At 36.2% G+C, this 20,521-nt stretch overlaps 2 protein-coding genes across 2 annotated transcripts; both read right to left on the bottom strand.

Moving 5' to 3' along the window:
• Positions 1 to 69: 69 nt before the first annotated feature.
• On the bottom strand, positions 70 to 5,314 carry LOC18587705 (uncharacterized). The gene is made up of 7 exons (XM_007011653.3): positions 4,870 to 5,314; positions 4,571 to 4,775; positions 3,524 to 3,725; positions 2,445 to 2,638; positions 1,794 to 1,947; positions 1,013 to 1,177; positions 70 to 703 (listed from the first exon to the last, which is right to left on the bottom strand). The coding sequence occupies exons 1-7, from the start codon at positions 5,033 to 5,035 to the stop codon at positions 245 to 247; spliced, it is 1,545 nt and encodes a 514-aa protein (XP_007011715.3). The 5' UTR covers positions 5,036 to 5,314; the 3' UTR covers positions 70 to 244.
• Positions 5,315 to 7,790: 2,476 nt separating this feature from the next.
• Positions 7,791 to 13,715, bottom strand: ENP (Phototropic-responsive NPH3 family protein). Its single transcript, XM_018127966.2, has 4 exons — positions 12,525 to 13,715; positions 10,852 to 10,921; positions 9,183 to 10,358; positions 7,791 to 8,559 (listed from the first exon to the last, which is right to left on the bottom strand). The coding sequence occupies exons 1-4, from the start codon at positions 12,584 to 12,586 to the stop codon at positions 8,020 to 8,022; spliced, it is 1,848 nt and encodes a 615-aa protein (XP_017983455.2). The 5' UTR covers positions 12,587 to 13,715; the 3' UTR covers positions 7,791 to 8,019.
• Between the last annotated feature and the right edge of the window lie 6,806 nt (positions 13,716 to 20,521).

Raw genomic sequence — 20,521 nt, 5'->3', positions numbered from 1 at the left:
ACGAGTCCATATTTTCTATTCATCCTGTTTTTTATTGATGTAGAATCTGTGATACTGTAATTAGGATAATAAAGGAGAAGTGGCATTGATAGGCATTGCAAATTTTCTGGATGAACAAGTCTCCAGACTTAAAGATGATCAATTCAAAGAAAATGGATTCTGTTTTGTTTTTTGGGGTGAAGTTGCTAATACAAGCCATTGAGTTCATTGTTTTGGAGCTAGCTTACTCCAATAAGACTGATCATCAACTAGAATAAGCATGACCATCACCCAACTCTTCAACTGGAACAGCATAGGGCGAGTTCCAATCTGCATCGAAGATTTCTTGAAGCTGTGAAACAATGGCAGGATTATACGTCCCGAAGCTGACTCCTGCTGTTGCATAGAAATAATCCCAAACGAGATTGCTGGTACCAATGTGTGCACGAACGTCACTGACTGCATATTTACCATGATTGACTCTGGTGTAGGCCGGGTAGATATTACCAGTTCGCTTTCCTTTGTGAGTGGCAGGTCCAGTCAGGTTGTAACCTGGCACCTTGTAGTACCTGATCTCAACTTTGCCTGAACATTTGTTGTACTTTGAAGATGAGCAGAGGACATTGGAGTAGAGAAGTGACTTCAGGTAGAGATCAGTGTTGTCGATAAAGTGTGCCCAGTATGCTACCAGTATCTTCACTTTTGCATGTTTGGAGAAGACAACCTACCATATTTAAGCATCATATAAGAAGAGGAAAAAAGACGGTAATAAGCTAAAATGAGTTAGGTAATGGACCAATGTTCATGGGACTGCAATGGAATAGTTGCATTTCCAAATATAGTCAGAATTTATGTAACTACAAGAGCTTCTTTAAGTATCGTACTTGTAAAGATACATTAAGGATGCAGCAACCAAACCCCCCTGAAGTCTAATACGACTCTATGAGCACCCCTCTTAGAAGACATATAGATGGCAATTTACAGCAATGGGCTTACAAGAATCTAAAACACTAAGAATGGAATCTGAAAGTACCTCTGAGACAGCAGTTGAAAGAGATGACCAATAAACTGTTCGCTCCGTATATTGGGATTGACCAAGCCAGTCCATAGTACTGATCCTTACAGTCCCTCCATCTCCAACAGATTTAATCGTATCTAGCCATGCCTGTTCATCAGGCTGGAACCTGCCAAATGACAGCTGCTGACCACAGTTGGCATCAAATTTGATGAAGCTTAAAAGGAAAAAACACAAAAATGAAAAAGGAAATTTGAAACATAAAAGCTGATTAGCATTTCTCTTTAAGAAAAGTGTGGGGCTGAACTTCTGCTCGCACGAGAGAGATGAATATTTCCGAAATGCTGATCGAATCCCACAAACATGGATGGCCTGGACATGCCAGAGCCAAATAGTGAAGAAAACTACTTAAATGAGATCAGTCATTCAGCAGTTGAATTCAATCCAAATCCTTCTCCTTGCTCAACTGGATAGTAGTCTAACCTTTTGACTTCAGGTTTTGATGAATCTGACATACCTTTGGAAACAAATTCATTCCATTTAATTTCCTATAGGATTTGTGGACCTTTAACTTTTTGTTACTGTATGTTTTCTTAGCCTCCCTAACGAGTTCTATAAGATTTCAAGTGCGCTATTCTACTTGTATTGCTCAGACAAGTTCCATTCCTAATGAGTAGCTTTCGCAGTGGTTCTATAGGGAGGAAAAAAGACGAACAAAAAGAGAGCAAGAGTTCAAATTCTTAGTAAGCCTTAAATTTTAGGTTGAGCATCGGAAAAATGTAAAGGGCTAGCCACTTACCTCTGGTGGAGCAAAAGACAAATAGCTTGATTGAGGCACTGAACTTATATAACCAACACCAGGAGCATCAATAATCAATTTCAACATTTTAGGGTCTGACAGTGTAGGATAGCCTGCCACAAAAGGAATCTCCACAAAACGAGGAAGGCGTGGCCTGATGAATAAGCATGAAAAGCCATTAACTTGCCAGCAATGTGATGCAATCCAATGGAAGAAAATATTAACCATTTCCTAGGGGCAAGCAGCACACTATTGTGCTTGTTAGCCAGCAGTCCAATTGTGGGGCAGCCTCTATAAGCGTATAGAAAACAATATCATGGAATAACATATTAACCATTCATGTTAACCATGACAAAGCTTGTTGAGAATTTTCATTTTTTCTTTTAAGAAAATAAAAAAAAATTCCCAAACAAAAAAGAACCATGGTTTTCTTATTGAAATATAGTGCATTGCTCAACCCAAATTCAACAAACAGATTTTCAGATATCACCCAGCAGTGCGAAGAGGAAAAGCAAAAAATAGTAACAAAAGCAGACTAATGCAAATATGCATGCATTTTCATGAATAAATATACATCTACGACTTGTGACACCTGGACAAAGCAACTTTTGGAAACAAGAATGACATTTTCAAAATAAGACCATTACATACGTGCATCTCATGTCAGATTCAATGAAATGCGACCAGCAGGGAACTTTTCTTTGAATCTGCCATTGTTGGTCTAATACTGTTGTTGTGTAAGCTGAAAAATTAAGATGTGCAAGTCTCCATAGATTCTGAAAGTAGACCCCAACCTTTCTCGCTACTTTTGGACAACCAACAAGATAAATTCCAACTTCCTTCACCTAAAACCATAATCAGGACATGTCATTGCATGGTTCAATCAAAAAGAACATGCTGAGATGATTGATGGAGTAAAGATAAAAATCACTGAAGACAAATTTGCAACAGTTAAATATCCAATAATATGGGGTATAATATATGATGCCTGAAAATGAGCGGGAAACTAATTTCTTGACATCGTAAAGTAACCAATGATTAGAAATGCTTAACCAATAGAGCAACTAAGCTGCCTTGACAAACTTAAAAAAAAAAAACAAACAGAAATATAAAAATGCAAAGATTGACAAAGGAAACCTCGTGACTGTAAGAAAATTTGTTAGTGCAACCATGTTCTGTGTCTGCCAAGGAACAAGAGTGATGCATTAAAACTCAATTAGGCAGCCCGCTCATTTCATCCAAGTACAAACACCAGAATCAACTCACTAGCTAGAAGGCATCTTGATTTGCATGACCAAGTGAAATAGACTTGCTATTCGGCCAACTTCTTTTACTAGCACCATCCAGGAAAATGTATTCTAACAGCAGGCAAACTAGATGAATGATACTATTGTCAAACCAAAAAAAAAAAAAAATCCTTCTTTTCTGCTACCAAGATATTCTTAATAATGTGGTCAAAGATTGGCCAAAAAAAGAGAATGTGGTTAAAGAAGAGAGAAACAGCCCTGGAACCAGAATGCTCACTCACTATCCCTTTATGTCACATTCACTAACTATGATGTGGATTATATGGTTCAATAATGTCAAGTTTAAGAAAAATAATTAACCATGAGCCGGTGGCTAGAGCAACCCTCAAATCCTCAAGTTGATGAAGGTTCGGGCTCTCGATGACAAAATTATATCTGTAGTCCGAGCCATGATAAACCTGGACTGTATCGATTTTAAGATACCTGAGTTAAAGATTTCCAGTCATTGTTTGCTGATCCTATATATACATCTCGATTATCTGATATCCAAACTTTTGCATGGACAATGCCTGAACCCCACCATTTATCAAGTAATAAAGTCACACTCTTGACATTTGGTCTTCTTGAAGCAAGGCTGGAGGGCTCTTGGGTGTAGTCAGGATAGACTCCAGAGTGCTGTAGTAATCTGAGAAAAAGTAACTGATTTCATAAAAAATATGATGAATTTAGAATTCTCAGGCAATGGAAAGTATTTGCCTCTATAAAATAGTAATATAAGATTTGAAAACAGAGAAAACAGAATTTGCGATTTTTGGTCTACCTATAGATATGGAAGAATGAAAGATTCGAATAAATGTGAATTTCACAATTTTACCATCCTAACCACATTCATTTTCTTAGAAATGTTCTCCCTTTTTCATTGGGCAAAGAGCAACTTCAAAGTAGACACATTGCTAGCCAAATGAAGTCCACGTATTAAACTAAGGTAGTATTCACTACTCAAATCTCCTCTTCATCTTGCCAACAGAATTTCATTTGCAGTCATCAGGGGAAAACAAACAGTGACTTTAGATCAGCCTAGTACCCCTCAGTCCCAGATATTTCTTTTCCAAAAGCAATATGCAATAGTAAAGCCCCGTGCTTTTCCTTTGCTCAAGATTGATGTTAGGAGGAATGCAGTCATGCAACAGCTTTTGAAAAGCACAAGTGATCAAGGAAATGCAATTGAACACCAGTAAAAGTTCATTCCCAACACATACAATTCTGTGTAAGACAGAATTGTGGAACAAAAAGAAATCACCAATAAAGCAGTAGCAAAGACCAATAAGTAACTTGTGCAAAATTGTCTGTAATTTAATAACTTACTGACCCGACCTCTCAACCAACATATGTAATGCAATAAGTAATTTTTGAAGTATTACATATGCAATGTTTCTCAATATAACAGTTAGTTTCACAAATGATTTCGATTTAGAAACAACACTATTCATAATTTCATTAAAAATAAGACATGAATCCGAAAAGTATCACCTTATATCAACATCTCGATCAGCAGCATTTTCCAGGGCTGTATAAACAGAAAAACCTTGATGGGCACCAAACCGTTGCATATCATCCTTTGAGTATCCATAATCCCCTGATCGAGAATCCTCTGGATGTGCTTTTAACTGCCAATACTGAGCTATTATATCTAGCTTGTCCGTTGAGTTGTAGGCCAACCACTTGAACACATCGCCTGTAAACCCAGAAAAAGGTCGAAGGACAACAAAAAAATCAGGTTCTTTTTTCACTTCGGGGCAGAGTTTTTTGAAGCAGACAAAGCTTGTTACCGGTAGAAAGGACACCAGGGACACGAGGGAGATGAGGCATGTCTGTTGGGATTGATTGGACCAACCAAGCTTTGCATCGTGGCAACGATTCGGTGAAACGTGGAAGGGACAGGTTGACCAAGAGAAACAACACTAACGATATGATGATACTGTACCTAACCTCCATCTTTCTTCTCCTAATTGGATGTCCTCTCTCTCCCTTTTCCTCACTATCTAAGTGAATTATTACGGGGTATTAAACTATCGGTTAAAGGCTCAAGACCAAGTATGAAAAGTCAACCAAAATGAGAAAGGAATCTTTCTGCTTGCTATCCATTGAAGATTCCTTCTATCTAAACAGCCTCAAAGTTATTTGAAATTATCATGAAGCTCGCTGTCCAAGGAAAAAATTAAATTTATCAGTTTTTCCACATGTAGTTTATTTGATCTGGGTATCAGTTTTTGTAGAGGTTTCCATCAGAAAACGAAGGAACTGTTTGAGATAGTCATCTTCAAGAACACGAGTCGGTTGACAAGTTACAAACAAAAATAAAACTGATGGCAGAAAGGGAAAGTTCCAAAAGGCTTCATTTGCATGCAAAATTATTGTGTCTTCAAAGAGAAGCGTGTCCATTGCTAATTGAACTTAAGGATTTCTTTGAAGATCATTAAGTCTTATAAAGAAGATTGCATTGGTTTTGTTATGTAAATCTTACTACTGCTTTAACAGCTCTATTCTTCTGCATGAAGAATAATTGTAGTAGCATATATTCATGTCAATTTTTGAGAAATTTCAGGAAGCCTACTTTTGTCATATTCAATCAAAAAAATATGCCTGTTTTATTGAAGCTGGTGATCCCATCATATAATTGAGAATGCAAGGAGAAGGGAAATTTCATGGTATGTTCTTACCATTTCTTAGATTTTGAGGAAAGCCTAACACTTTTTAGGTAACAAGCAGTTCCTGGCCATGGGTTTATTTTTTTTTTTACCAGGAGAAGAATAGTGGTTTTAGTTGTACCTTGCAATTGTTGTTCAATTCACTTTGCTGCATACATTGAACTTGGTAACTTGACTCATGTAAACTGGTAAACTTGGCAAACAGATAATCTCAATGCCTTTTAACATTGATAGTACTCTAAAAAAGTTAAAATCCAAGGGAATTCAACCCAATCTAGTTCCTTTTCGAGCCTTGACCCTAATCCGCTTGCCGGGTAATGGGCTTTAACCCAATTTTATATCTTCCTTTTCATAAACAAAACCCAAATGAATTTGGGTCTTGCTGCTCATCCATGGGGCATGAACTATAACAGAGAAAATATTTCACCAGGCAGGCACCAATCAGAGGCAATTGCGGAAAACAAACCTTGTCGAAGCAAAACTTTTGCACATTGGAGGATTTATCAAATGGGAAGTTGTTAAGGACTTAACAGGCAGTGAAGTCAAAACTGTCTCCAGTGGTGTTTCCAGGATGTTTTGTTCATTGAACAAGAAGTCAGAAGCCTCTCCAGTTTCCGCCACCAACAACAGGAACCTCCCTGTCCAGGCAGATTCTAATGAAAGGAACAAGGTTGAAACTGTCACCAGTGTTGTTTCCAGGATGTTTTGTTCATTGAATAAGAAGTCAGAAGCCTGTCCAGTTTCGGCCACCAACAACGGGAACCTCCCTGTCCAGGGAGATTCTAATGAAAGGAACATGTTGAAATCCACTCAATAATATTGGTATCATGTTACCTGCACCGCCGGGGGATGTTTGGGAAATTTGCCTTTCAAAAGTCTGATGTTGTGGGAGTACGATTGCTGCTGTGCAGTTTGCAAGTCCTGCAGATTATCCGCTGCTCTTGCTGCAATGCAAAACCATCTTTCCCCTTGCAATAAAATCCCATGTCTCGTGTTCCCTTCGGACAAGTAGATTTTCTGCCTTTCAAAAAAGTAGATTTTCCGGCGCTTGTGGTTGGCGTGCTCTGCAGCATCCCAAGAGCGGCTGGTAGGGGCAACAAGAGATGGAAGTAACTTCCTCTTTAATCCTTTTACAAGGCAAAAAATCCGACTTCCATTTCATCCCAGACTCGCTGATTTTAGTAATAGCTTTAGCTTCATAAATTTTTCCTTTCTTACCAGTTGCATCCGGACGGCTGTGATATTTCCACCTTCTTCGCTGCAGGTGATCACGATGGTGTTGCAAACTTTGACATGGAGAGCATTGTGTCACTGTAAGGCACAAGATGAGTTTTTGACTCACTTTCGGGATATGGAAAGACTGAGTTCGAGGATGTTATTAACTACGAGGGGCAAGCTGCATAGTGTTTCTAGTGATTTTGAACTTCATTTGGAGTTTGGTACCTCCAGTGAGAGTTCTGAAAGGTTGAGCCTCCTTTCTCCTTCTGGCCTATTCTGGAGGCATATTGCAGTGTCATATATATGGTCGAATCTTGTGGTGAATTGCCGATGCTAGTCAGAGAGCTTACAAGAAAGGGGACACAAATTGGACCTCCCAGAACCAAGATGTTCGGTGTATTCAAATTAGATGAGTAGGCGTCGCTCTCTGCTAGCCACTTCCCAGGTCAGATACTTTTTGAGGATGCAAACTGCATCTCCCTCTCAGCTAGCCACTTCCCAGGATTTGAGGGACACAGCATACACTTTCACCATCGACAACCCAAGAGGAATGACGTGTTCTTTCGCTAGTTGTAAATTTATGTTTCATTTTGGGGAGGAAAGAGTAAATTATGCAGTTCTCTTGTACAAGATTGGTGTCTTTCTTTCATTTTTGTCCCTCTTATTATTCCAAGGTAAGTGGGAAAATACTTTGGGCCACGCCTTTTTTATCCAGCACTTGCACATCTCTTCAGGAGAAACAGCAAGGTGATCCATGAATTATTACAGGTAAAAGGAATAGAAAGTTCCAAGAAAATGTAGACCTCCAATTAGCTACAAGAGACTTGATATGAAGATTGATAATCATACAATTGGATAAGATGTTAGAAAGTGTAGGCACCCAAAAAAACTAGTACATTTTTTCTGCAACAGACCCTCCTTTTATAATACTTCACACATAACAAGAAGATAACCCTCATCATCAACTACAACAAAATCCTACCACTTTTTACACTTACAACAGTTTGAATATTCTTTACCTGTTTAGGTACTGATAACCCTCAGCATCCTTATCTAAGAAATAGAATGCCTCCTGTGTCTTGAAGATGAACCAGAGGACTTGGTATCCCCTGGAACCATTGAAGTTGGGCTTTGCGAACTTCCAGAGGTCTCAGAACTTCTGTTCTCCGTATGGCCTTTTCCCACAACCCACAACTTGTCAAATATTCTTCTAGATCGAGATGGCAGTAGCTGCATGCCACTTTTACTGTTTTTGCTATTCTTCTTGGCCAATTTACCATTCTTTTGAAATCCATCCTCTTTCACCTTCATTTGACTCATCTGTTTCTTGAGGGAGTTGCAATCTTCAGCTGCAGTCTTCTCCCATTCTTCATCGGTGTTTGTTGTGGAATGGGAAATATCACGAGGATTGTTAGCAAGTGATTGAACTCCAGCTGCAGCCCTAACCTGCTCAAAGAAGAGAACTTGAACTACAACCCGTAGTGGAAGTCTCTCATTCTGTGCAGCATGCATAGATGCATCCATGGTAAATTTCTTGACATCCATCAGCCCGCACAATTTCTTTCTTTCGGCCTTTGTCAAGCTTGGATGCTCCTGCAGACAAACATAATAACCCATTCTTTAGACTGTCCAAGTGCATTCATATCAAAAGGCATTTATGCATGAAAAACTTATTGTTTCTCACTATATGATAATGGCAGGCATCATGAAAAACAAAGATTGTGTAATATCGTCACTAGACTATAGAAATTACTCTGTACTAGCTAATCAACAACCACAAACTCCGATATCCCAAAATGCTGCTTCAAGCAGTAAGAAAAATTAATCAAGCAATGTGTCTTCCACTAAGTGGTTGACTGAAAGGTAACCACATTTTGTTTCAAAAATACATAAAGGAGGGAAAAAAAAATGGTATTACCATATTGCAAGGTCCTAGTTCAACTTGAGTTGGACTAACAACAATTCTTCCCTCTCTACCAATTAACATTTCCCTTTTACCAATGCACTCCTGGTAAAGCAGTTGGAATTACAACATTATATCGTAACAGATCTTGGAAGTGACCTAGATGTTCTTTGAAAGCATTCACAGCACAAACTTAATTGAGCATCAGAAAATATGCTGAAAGAATTTATGCATGTATTTATGCGATGGGATATATAATTTTAGAAATTGAGAAGATCAATGAAATTGGTATCCTTAGTGTAAAAAATCCTACCTTCAGGTACATGTCAATGGCTTTATAGAGTCCATCATGAACTGGTCTAGCAAACTCAGGGATAGACTGAGACAAGTCAATGAGACTGGCAAGGGAAAGATTAGGGTCCCGTGCAATTTCTTCAAGATACCCATCAATTAATTTACCAACACTCAACAAGGATCCATGCCCTAGAACAAAATCAGCACATCCCATCTCATTCTTTTCAACATCTAAATCTTGGGTACGCTTTTCATTCATGATGTATCGATTCACAATAGACTGCACCATCTCAACATCATATAATGTAGTTTGGGGAGACCGAGCCGGGATTAATAAATCCTTGACAGAAGCCTCGTGCAACTTTAAACTTATCCTCTTCACTAAATCTTCCTTTGCTGAATCATCCACCCCAACCAAAATGGCAACTTTCAACAGCTTCAGCAAGAAACCACATGAGCAACCCACAGCCTTATCCGAAGGCAATAAGCATACAATTGTTTCCACCAGTAATTTGTTCCTCCAGGAATGTGCATCAGAAACCAAGGCATTAACAGAATCTGGCAACCATCTGACAGCATAAGTTTTCAGTGCCTCACCAATCACTGCACCATCCATTCTTCCCTTTGATTTCACAGCAGTCATGACTCGCTTGTAGAGATCAATCTCTAGCTCACATATATCTTCAACCCACCAATCCTTCGGAACAGATTCAACCTTCTCTCGAAATTTCATACCATCATCAACTATTTTGTCAGGCACTGATAACTTCCTGTTATATGTGTAGGACCATGTGATGTTTGCTGGATCCACAGAGGTTTTAGATGCAATGGAATCAATGCATCTTCCAACAATCTTCAGGTTTTCAGACCATGGTATAAGAGATTTGGTGGTTTGTAAAACAATAATGGAATCTTTCCAGCTACGGAATATACTAGAATTAAGAAACACTTCGATTTTAAAAATTAGGTTACCCCGATCAACATCCTCAGTCATCTCGAGGTATTCAGCTGCACAACGGGCAGCCACAACATTGTAAGCATTTAAAGTAACAGTCATCCCGTAGCAGAACTTTGCACAAATTTCAAATGCTTTTGGCCCACCAGGAAAATCAACCATATTAATTTCATCGCAGTTCTCTTCACTGGCTTTCAGCACTAGTTTTTGCAAGCGATTGCTCTTAGACAATAGAGGGAACTGCAAAGAGACATAAAAACAACATCTGTAATTATCTCTATAGACAGAGAATTCTAGAACTTAATTATAAAAATAACAGTATAGTTTAGCTGAGAGAAGAAATCAAACAAAGAGGAAAAGATTCATATGCACTCCCACTACATTGGCATCCATAATAGCAAAGACTCATCTGAGGAAACTTATGCAAACAGTTATAGGAGGAAAATATATGACTGTCATCGGTGAGATTTCACAGTATCAAATTACACAACTTTGACAAAATTTTGCCCACTTATATACCCATGAAATGGTAATAATAGAAATATATTCCTGGAAGAATAAAATTCAAATGAATAGTTAGGTTGAAGAAATACATTTAAAGTTTTCATGAGTTTTAAATGGAATAAAGAAAGAAAACTATCTTAGCATGAATCAAATACCAAAACTCAGCTTTAAATTCAGCATCTACAAACACATACAACAAGCATAAAAATTTAGAAGGGATTGAGCATACCTTGTGAAGGTAAAATTTCACTTCACCCACGGTAATGGTGACATCCGTTGCCAAATCAGATGTGACATACCTGCATCGACAGATGTTTTACGTTAAGCCCACAAAGAGAAAAAAATTAAAGCTAAACTTATTGAGAGAGCAGCGAAAACTCTTAGCCATCCACATAGCCCCAAGTTAGACAATCAATGGCTATGGTCAATGGACTGGAAATTTCTAACTCCGCAACTAACCACATGCTATATTCTGAAACACATGTGTGACTTTGAATAAAATTATTGCCCCTCTTAAACATGAAAAACAGGTGTAAATATAGCATTATTATTAAAGATTAATTCAGGTTTTTTTTTTTATTATTTATACCAAAGAGATTAATTTACCTTTTAAGACAACCTCAACCAAAAACCTACAAAAAAAAGATTCCAGACACAGCTTTCTAGGAGTATATTAGTATCTCACAGACTAGTCAATAAGCAACAAACCAACAAACTGCATCTGCTGACATTTTCATTTTATGATGCAACTCGCTCAAGCACAAGAAGTATTGACTACAAAGGAAGGTCCCATTCAAGAAATGAACAGTGCCAACAACCAATTCCACACTTAGAGCTCTCAAGCCTCTTTCATTTTTCCCACTTTTAATCAGTTGTGTCAGCTTAAAAAGTTGAAATCTGAATGTATGAAAAGATCTTGAGGGTAACCAAAATGTAAAAGATCCTTTACTGGGAACTTATTAAATCTGCTAGTCAAAGAATACAAGCATCCCACATCAGTCCATAGCTTAAGTAACAAAGTGACGCATCCAGGGTACTAGACTAGATCAGTCCTACTTAACACTGCCCTTAACAACACAATGATAAAACTGATTCGGTTATGTGAAGTTATTGTCAGGGGAAGAGTCTTTTTTTTTTTTCTTTGACATGTTATGGTGTAAAAACCAAGCCTGCTCCACGTTGGGAGATGGGAAAATGCCTGATGTTAGGTGGAACATGCTATTGTTTTACAGGAAGATTCTTACAACGATGATTAAAGGCCTGCTCCCAATATGCCTTTCCCACATTTGGACCACTAACTCATGAAAAAGAGGACAGACTCAACAGCTGGACCACCTCCCAGATACCCCATCTCTTTTTCACTCTCCAATCCACCCAAAAACCAAACAATAAAAGAATAATAATTGGCAATGAAAACACCCATGTGGTTAATCTGTCGCCAAGCCAAAAGAAAATGAAGAGAAAAAGAAAAATCACTTGTTAAAGTTATGACTTTTCCCAATGGTATGATTAACCACTGAAAGGTTTCTCATTTTTTAAGGCGTTAAAGTATAACCCGTTAAGCAGTATAAAAAGACAAAGATAAATTTTTCAAAAACAGCACAGTCGGTACTAGTACAAAATGAAATAAATTACACATTTTTAGTAGAAAATTGGTAGAGCTAATGAACTTGCATCTCAGAAACCGTACGGACTAGTGATATGCACATTACAAACAACGGGGGAAACACCAAAATCGATAGTTAAGCATGTCTAGAGCAGACAGCATAACGGAAAACAAAACAAAACCAAATCAAATGGAGATAACAGAATGTTAAGACAACCTTAAAAAGGAAACAACGATGAACAAAATTTGCATTGGTTTGTAGTAAAAGAAAGGAATGTGAGTGAAACCCATCTTACCGGATGCATTTGCCATCAGCTTGGAAGGCGTCAGGCTTGGAGCCAAGCTTCATAAACTTCATTTTTGTTATTTTTCTCGAAAATACCCACACAGAAGATAAGAAACCACAGGAAAAATCCCTTCAAGCAAACTCAAGAAGCAGGCCTAAGTTCCTTGTGGTTATGGAGTTGCCCATACCATGTACCAACGACAAAGTCTCTCTCTCTCTCTCTCTCTCTCTCTCTCTCTCTCTCTCTCTCTCTCAGCTGAATAAAACAAAACCAAACCAAACCAGAAGCCGAGAGCAGAAGCAAAGAAACAGCTGTTTCTATTCTTCAAAGAAGAATTTGAGACTTCAGAAAAAGGGAAAAATCTTTTTTAATAAACTAAAATCCCAAAAAAGAGAACACGCAAACGCAACAGCAAAAAGCCAAGGAGAGAGCATTAATAAACATTGGACGGAACCAACAACAACAACAACAGAAACATCAACAGCCCTTGCTTCCTTATCCTCCTCCACCCCTTCCTCGAACTCCACGGTGTTCCTATCCCATTTCCCAGCTCCCCCCACTTTATGATGACATTGATGACGCTTAATCTTAAATTCACCAACAAAAACCAAACCCAGAAATAATCCTAAAGGGACCAAAAACCCAAAAAAGAAAAGCAAACGGTGGCGTCAGATAGAGAAAAGATCAAAAATAAGGGGAGCAAAATCTATGGGTTGTTTATAGAGAGCAGAAGAAAGCAAGCTAAGCCAAGCCAGTGAGGCTAACAGTCATGAGTGTGAATGATGGGGTTGTTTTATATCAGATACATCATATCAATAAATTCTCGCCGCCTTTGCTTTTAAATCAGCCTGATCTGCTGATATATCAAAGATCTTTCTCTCTCCTTTGCCCCCAAGGCGCAAATCTCGATGAATCTCATGCCTTCCTTCCTTTCTCTATCTATTTTTTATACTATAGTAAAAAAACTAATATATATCTGTGTGTACGTGATCAATGGTTGATCAACTCCTCAGTCCGAGGCAATTGTCTCTCCCCCAATCCTTCCTCTTCCAAAAATTTTCTTTCCTTCTTCCCTTTTTCTTTGTTTCCTTCGCTCGCAAAGAAGGAAATAAATAAAAGAAAAAAAAATGGGATTTTGGTAAAATGTGAAGTGTGTGGACTGGCTTTGTGTAGGGAGTAGGGGGACTGTGTTAACAGGGTGGCTCAGAAAAGGCTTTTTATGGAGCTTTATTTTTTTATGCCGTTAAAGCACGCCACCTTTTTCTTTACCGTTTTGCCCTTCTTCCCTCCTCTAATTTTCTTCTTCTTGCCACTGTGTCTGCCCTTTTTGCTTCTTTTTACACGCTCTTCTTTCCCGCGCGCGCGTGGGCTTTTGCTTTGGCTTGGGGTCCCTTTTTTCCCTGTTTGACGCGTAGCCTTTGTCTTTTGACTATTTTGACGCGAAGCTCCTTGTCTTTGCTCTTTTTTTTTTTACGCCTTCGGGCCGGGGATGCTCCTATGAGAAAAGTTTTAGCTTGGTCGTTTCGTGTCGTTCAATGAAACGTTACCACGTGTCGACAAAGGATGGCTAGTGCATATGTGTCGCTTCCTCAGTGGATATTCTAGGATCTTGCTATCTTCTTCTGTCGTATACTTGTTCGGGATTAGCTGGGCACATAAAAGAGCTTTTAACCTGTAAAATCAAAGTTTTGTTATTAATAATTAATAAATTATGATTTTATTTTTATATTAAAAAGTATTGCATATTTTATTATAAAATATATTAAAATAACAAATTTTATTCATTTTTAGTACAAATTATCTAGAAACCAAAAAAAAAAAAACGTGACAGAAGGAATGTAAAGTTAAAATTAGACAAGCAAAAACAATAGTTTTAACTTTAAACTTTTTAATGTGAATGCAATAGTTAAAGTTGAACAATGATAATTATGATTATTTAAATTTTAATTCCTCATAATAAATTAATTGCATAAAGTATGATAGTACTGTAGATTAAGCAAATTAATTAACAATCATGGTAATAAACCCAAAATCACTTTGCCTAGATTGGCCTTTTATAGACTAACTAATTCATTAGAAGAAATAAGCAAAAAAAGGTTGTAAATGGTTAAAAGATTCTATATTTTGGGATGTTCAATTAATTTTCATTAATTACAAAATATTTGATAAATTCTACCATCTTCGGTGATTTTTTTTTTGTATTTTTTAATAAAATTGTTAAATATTTTAAAATTTTAAATATAAATAAATTATACATTAATTAATAAATCAAACACTCAAAAATTTATTATTAACCTTTGTTACAAAAAGGGTATAAATAGGGATTCATGATGCATGTTAGGTAATTAAAAGGCTTGAAATGCAAGCTGATGCGTAGGCCGTTGAGGTGAAAAAGACCAGAGTCAGTGTAACTTTTAAAGAGGTTTACAATTTTCACCGCCTGTCACCGTTTCAGAAAAAGGCCATCAATGCAATTAATGAAAAAGGAGAAGTTCCAAGGAAACAAATGATAGCTGCTCCTTTGGTTTTGTATTATTCAAAGGAGTACTAATGCAAAATCAAGGCCGGTTGCCACTGTGAACAGTAAAAACTTAGTTCCACCGACCAGCTCCAGCTCTTAATTTATAATCCTGTTTTTATCTTAATAGCCTTAGAATCTACTTAACATGTATAATTTGGTTATTTCGATTACACAATTTAATTTGTTCAATTTGGTTATCATTGAAGAATGTTCAATTCATTTGGTTTTCAGTCATTTTTAAAATCAAATCGAATGAATACTCACTCGTAAAAGCATCGAAAAAGTTAACTCCACCAACCAACTCCCTCTCTTAACTTATAATTTTGTTTTTATCTTAATGGCCTTAAACTCTACTTAACATATATAGAAGTGAACATTAATTGATTTTGATTGTTTCAGTTATTATAGTATAATTTGGTCTATTCAATTATTTTTTAACAATGTTCGTTTCAGTTTGAGTTTTTAAATTGAACCAACTTAATCTCATTTGTAAAAGCATAGGAAAAATTAACTCCACCAACCAACTCCCACTCTAACTTAAATTTTTTTGATAAATTTAATTTACAATCATTTTAAAATCTAATCAACTGAATGCTTACTCGAAATAACATCGAAAAATTGAAAACTTGGTCGAAGCACAAAAGTGAGAAAAGGAAATCAATAAAATAAAAACAAATATAAAATATTTAATTCGAACCATGTTCTTATTTATTGGAACACATCAAAATCAAAATTTTTATTTTAATTTCATAAAAATTATAGAAAGATAAACATTTAAAGATGAAAAAAAAGTATCGATATTTTATCAAATTATTGCTATTAATTTTTGTGCATTTATATCCTCTATTATTTACTGAACATTGATTTTATTGGGAATTGGTCGAGTCAAGGTCTTTTGGACAGTAAAAGAAGCAAAAAAGAAAAGCAGCTTTAGAAAGCTATAACATTCAATTTATGGAAATTGATTGATTCTCTATCTTCTTATCCTACTTTGGTCCACAAATTCTCATCTCTGAATTTAAACATTTGGACGAGGTTATTTATGTGACAATCCCATAAAATTAATTAGAGTCCTCTTGCTCCTAGGACCACTAAGGAAAGAAATTATTTTTGCTAATATAAGGTATATTTTAATTTAATTACTATAAACAGTAATAAAAAATATATATATATAATTTTATTTTGAACATAAATACCAATATTATTATTATTATTATTATCGTGAATTGTGATTATATTATAAATCAAAGCAAATAAAATAAAAAAATTATATTTTATACGAGCACTATGCTTGATTAAAATGGATACGAAATTGATAAATTTTTTTACTATAATTACAATAAATAAAAATATATATTTAATGCGAACGATTCAGGTGGAACGATCGTTTTCATAATATGAAGTATTTTTGGCATGACTTGGGAATTAATTAGGTAAAATAAACAAAGCATGGTCCCCCGGGGATAGGGGTTAGGGGTAGACGGGTACCTAGCTTCGGACATGTGCAATCACTGCTCTTAATTGGGAAATTGATGGCATGGACCTAAGCTCCTTTCAGTTCTTCCATCCTTTCCAGCTACCTCATTATTGTGCCATTCAAGCCACCGCATCCTTCACCTCAAATAAAAAAAAAAATAATTAATGGAATATAAATAAACATGAAAATATGATTTAATTTTAGATCTTCAAATTCAAGATTAATTAGTTTGTGGCAACTAAACTACTCTGTCGACTTTTTCTATTATTGTGAGATAGAATTTACTGTTGGATTGTTCATTCATTGATAAAAGGATGTAAGTTGTTTTCGAGTTTTATTATTCTCATATATTGAGCATGTTTAATTTGAGCCAAATACTAGTCATAAAAAAATTCTAATATTTGGCCACTAATTTCTAGTTAATTACAATATTTTAAATATATATATATATATAACATTATCGAATTTAAAGAAGAAAAAAAAAGTATTTATGTGAGATTTTTTTATATTAAATTGCATTTATCGAGTAAAATTATACCATAATCAGACGATTTTCAATAAATATGATATGGTTTTAGTTGGCTTTTCTTATCTTATTACTTTTTATTCACACATAGCCAAATATTAGAAATAAAAGTATTTTAATGTTGGGTCATTAATTTCTAATTAATAACGTCATCATTTCAAAAAAAAAAAACATATAATGTTAACCTATTTTAAAGAAAAAAAAATAAAGTGCTTAGTCGAGATTTTTTTTAATTATGAAATTACATTTATCGATCGAAGTTATATCATAATCAAACAATTTTCAATAAATATGACATGATTTATGTACAATGTTAATAAAGTGGTAGTAGGTGTGAGATTTAATGCTTACGCAATATTTACTGGTCAAAAACTTATTGTTATAGTATTCATCTCCGTCAATTATCTGTGACTTTCATTTCATAAATTAGGATCCGAACAGGAGGACAGCAATGGCGCCATGGGGATCAGATTTGAGCTTTGCCATCGAAACCAACCGGCAACTACAAAGAAAATGTGGGCAGCTGACACTAACCTTTAGCAAGTAAGCAGCACATGGCGTACGCTTTAGCAAATAAAAAGCCGCAAAGATTAGTCAAATGATCACCATAGATAGTATTGCAGATTTCGTCACAGTAAGAGATGAATTTTTTTTTTATTTAATAAACATGTTTGTTGAAGTGAAAAAATAAATTCTTGAACACGTAGCTCGGAGAGATAAAGAAAATGAGAAGGCGTGGGCATAAGCCATGATAAATAAATGATGATGGGAGGAAACTTGAGGGTCCCAAAAAGGCATAATGGGGGTATATGGTATGGATGGGTTTTTCCTTGGCAATGGCTGAGTTGTGGGGGGACCAGGCAGCTCCCTTTATGCCCAACCTCATTTTTGATGGGGGGTGGTTTAGAATAAGTTTCACACAAAATAGAGTGGGATTGGTGCTCCTCGTGTTTATACAAGTTGGTAGATTCTCTCCAGGTTTTATGCTCTTAAAGCTCGACATGATTGTACTAACTACTTGGCCATATATCAAACTTTGCCTCCCCTTTCTCTCTCTCCATGGAAAGACTTTGCAAAACGTGGAATACACTTAAATGGAGAAGGGGAAGGGGACGCACATGGATGCCATACAAAGGGGAAATGTGGGAAAATTGAAGGAAAAATGCTTCGGCTATTTGAGTTTCTAGGCTGCCCCCCCCCCAAAAAAAGTTAGACTTATGTGTTATATACATGGTTTTGGTTCTAAACTATACATTATAGTTCATATCCAACTCGGTGCATGTGATATGTCACGATCTCATAAGAGAATTGTGAATTTAAGTGTTTACGTCATTTTTAACATGTTAATTTTTTTTTATAAAATAAAATAATAAATCTCAATAAATTAAAAAATGGATGCATACATCTATCACCAATAATGAAAATGGAATGTTTATCTACATTGTAGTTTTAGATTTGCAAGCACGCTATTCGGAATCAATGAGCCATTTCTTTCTTTTTATCAGACTTTGGTCACAGCCTTGGTCATACCCGGATCTAAAATGTTGACAAGTCGGCTAGTTAGTCTTCTTTCCACTTCAGGGGTTGAAAAGAAATCCAATTTGCCCTTTCACCATTCAAAGAAAAAAGGCAAAAGGAAAGAAAGCAAGGGTTCCTGTACCAGCCTTGGTGTTGTCAATTATTGAATGATAGTGGTAATTTGACTCATTTGGTTGACAATCAATGACCATGAAAATCCTCACCGAGCATGAAACCACTGCCAATGGTTCACTCCATTTTGGGGGCTTTTGGCCGTGTAGCCTCCATCATGAAAGCAACCAAACCAGCTGGTGTTGCTCCCATCACACTTTTTCTTTAGATCACGTGACTTGATATCTTTCTTGTGAAATTCCTTGGGTTAAAGTATAGAAAATTGCTGATTGATTTTCTTCTTCAAACTTGAAAATATCCAAAGACTGGTGAACATTCCAATCTGATTGTGACTGAATGTTACATTACTGTCAAAAACTCTTGGACAGGGATCAATGGACTTGGTATCCCCCGCCGAATCTACATGACAAGTGCTTTAGCTTGTTAACAGTCTCATTGTTTTCAACGTGGAATTTGCTGAATTCCCAACAAGGTCTATAAATAGTAAGTACTACTAATACAATGCCCCAGGCCCAGTTTTCTTTATAAACTACAGTAACTAATCCCCCACCCCCCCTTTCCTCCCCTCCCCCATTCTTGGTTTTGGACTTATGTCTGTCTTATTAGCAAAATTGACATCATTAAGCAGTCGAATGTATAGTTGTGTGTGCGCACTCATGTGTGAAATTATACCGAAAATATTATGCATACATTTATAAGCAAGTATTATTACAACCATAATTGCCTTTTAAGTTACATTTTCTGAGTAATTTGTGCCACACGTGACAGGATCCATGAAAACCTTCCCCTGGTTGTTCCTGTAAGAAGGTTACATCAGGTGTGTCCTGTTTACCAAGGTGACCTTCTTGTTGGGTTATTGAAAGGCAATTCGGCATCAACTGTTCCATTCTTCTTTAGCATGTAAATCAGCTAATGCTTTTGCTTACTTTGGTTACTAAGTAGAAAAAATAGAAAATGCTTTTTCATCCACAACCATCTGGCATTTTTACTGTCGAGTGATAAAGATCAGCAACCTGGCTCTGCAAGAATTTTGGGTTGGTAGTCAAAACCAATCAGATCGGTTCTTTCAAGTTCCAGGTCCAACTTGGCCATCAAATTTTGGTTTTTTCCTCGAGTAACGTTGATTAGTTTGATATCGTTAACATCCTCAAGGTAATCTGCAGCAGCCTCCCTCATGAAAGCAACCAAAGCAGCTGGAGCTGGTTCCTGATCATAGAAATAGAAAACGTTGGTTTCCCTTTGCAACTTGCAATTTTCAAGGCCGGTGAAGGTTTAATTCTGATCGAGACTGAATAATTATCAACACCCCATTGGCTGATTGTTCTTCTTTTCACAAGGTTGGTTGTTTTCGAACTGGACCGTGCCAAATATTTGAAGACATGGCAAATCTAAGGGAGTGACAGATGGTAGCTGCTGTCACTTCTTAATTTTTAATTTTATTATGATTAGCTTTATAATTATCTTTCTGACACTTTTTATGTAAAATTCTGAATTTGTCACATTAAAATTCATATGACACCTCAACAAGTAAAATACTCCCGTCAATCGTAAACTCAATAGAACAATGTTGCCACCCTGTTGGACTTACTTAACTTGTTAGATATTTATAGGCCTTCAGCTTTAATTACTTTTAGATTGTTAATTAGATAAAACTAAATTAAATAGTGGATTGTGTTTTTATATAGTTAAAATTGTTTGAGACGTCATTTTTATCATAACGATAATGACATAATTATACATCCAACTTACTGTTTTCAGTAATCAACATCGCTAAACTTGAATTTCTATCCGATTTTTAATTGAATAATTTGATTAAATTAAATAATTAATTG

This window comes from Theobroma cacao, chromosome 9 (genome assembly GCF_053813885.1).
Source record: "Theobroma cacao isolate CCN51 chromosome 9, ASM5381388v1, whole genome shotgun sequence".
NCBI classification, from domain to species: Eukaryota; Viridiplantae; Streptophyta; class Magnoliopsida; order Malvales; family Malvaceae; genus Theobroma; species Theobroma cacao.
This window is presented reverse-complemented; position numbering and strand designations above follow the sequence as displayed.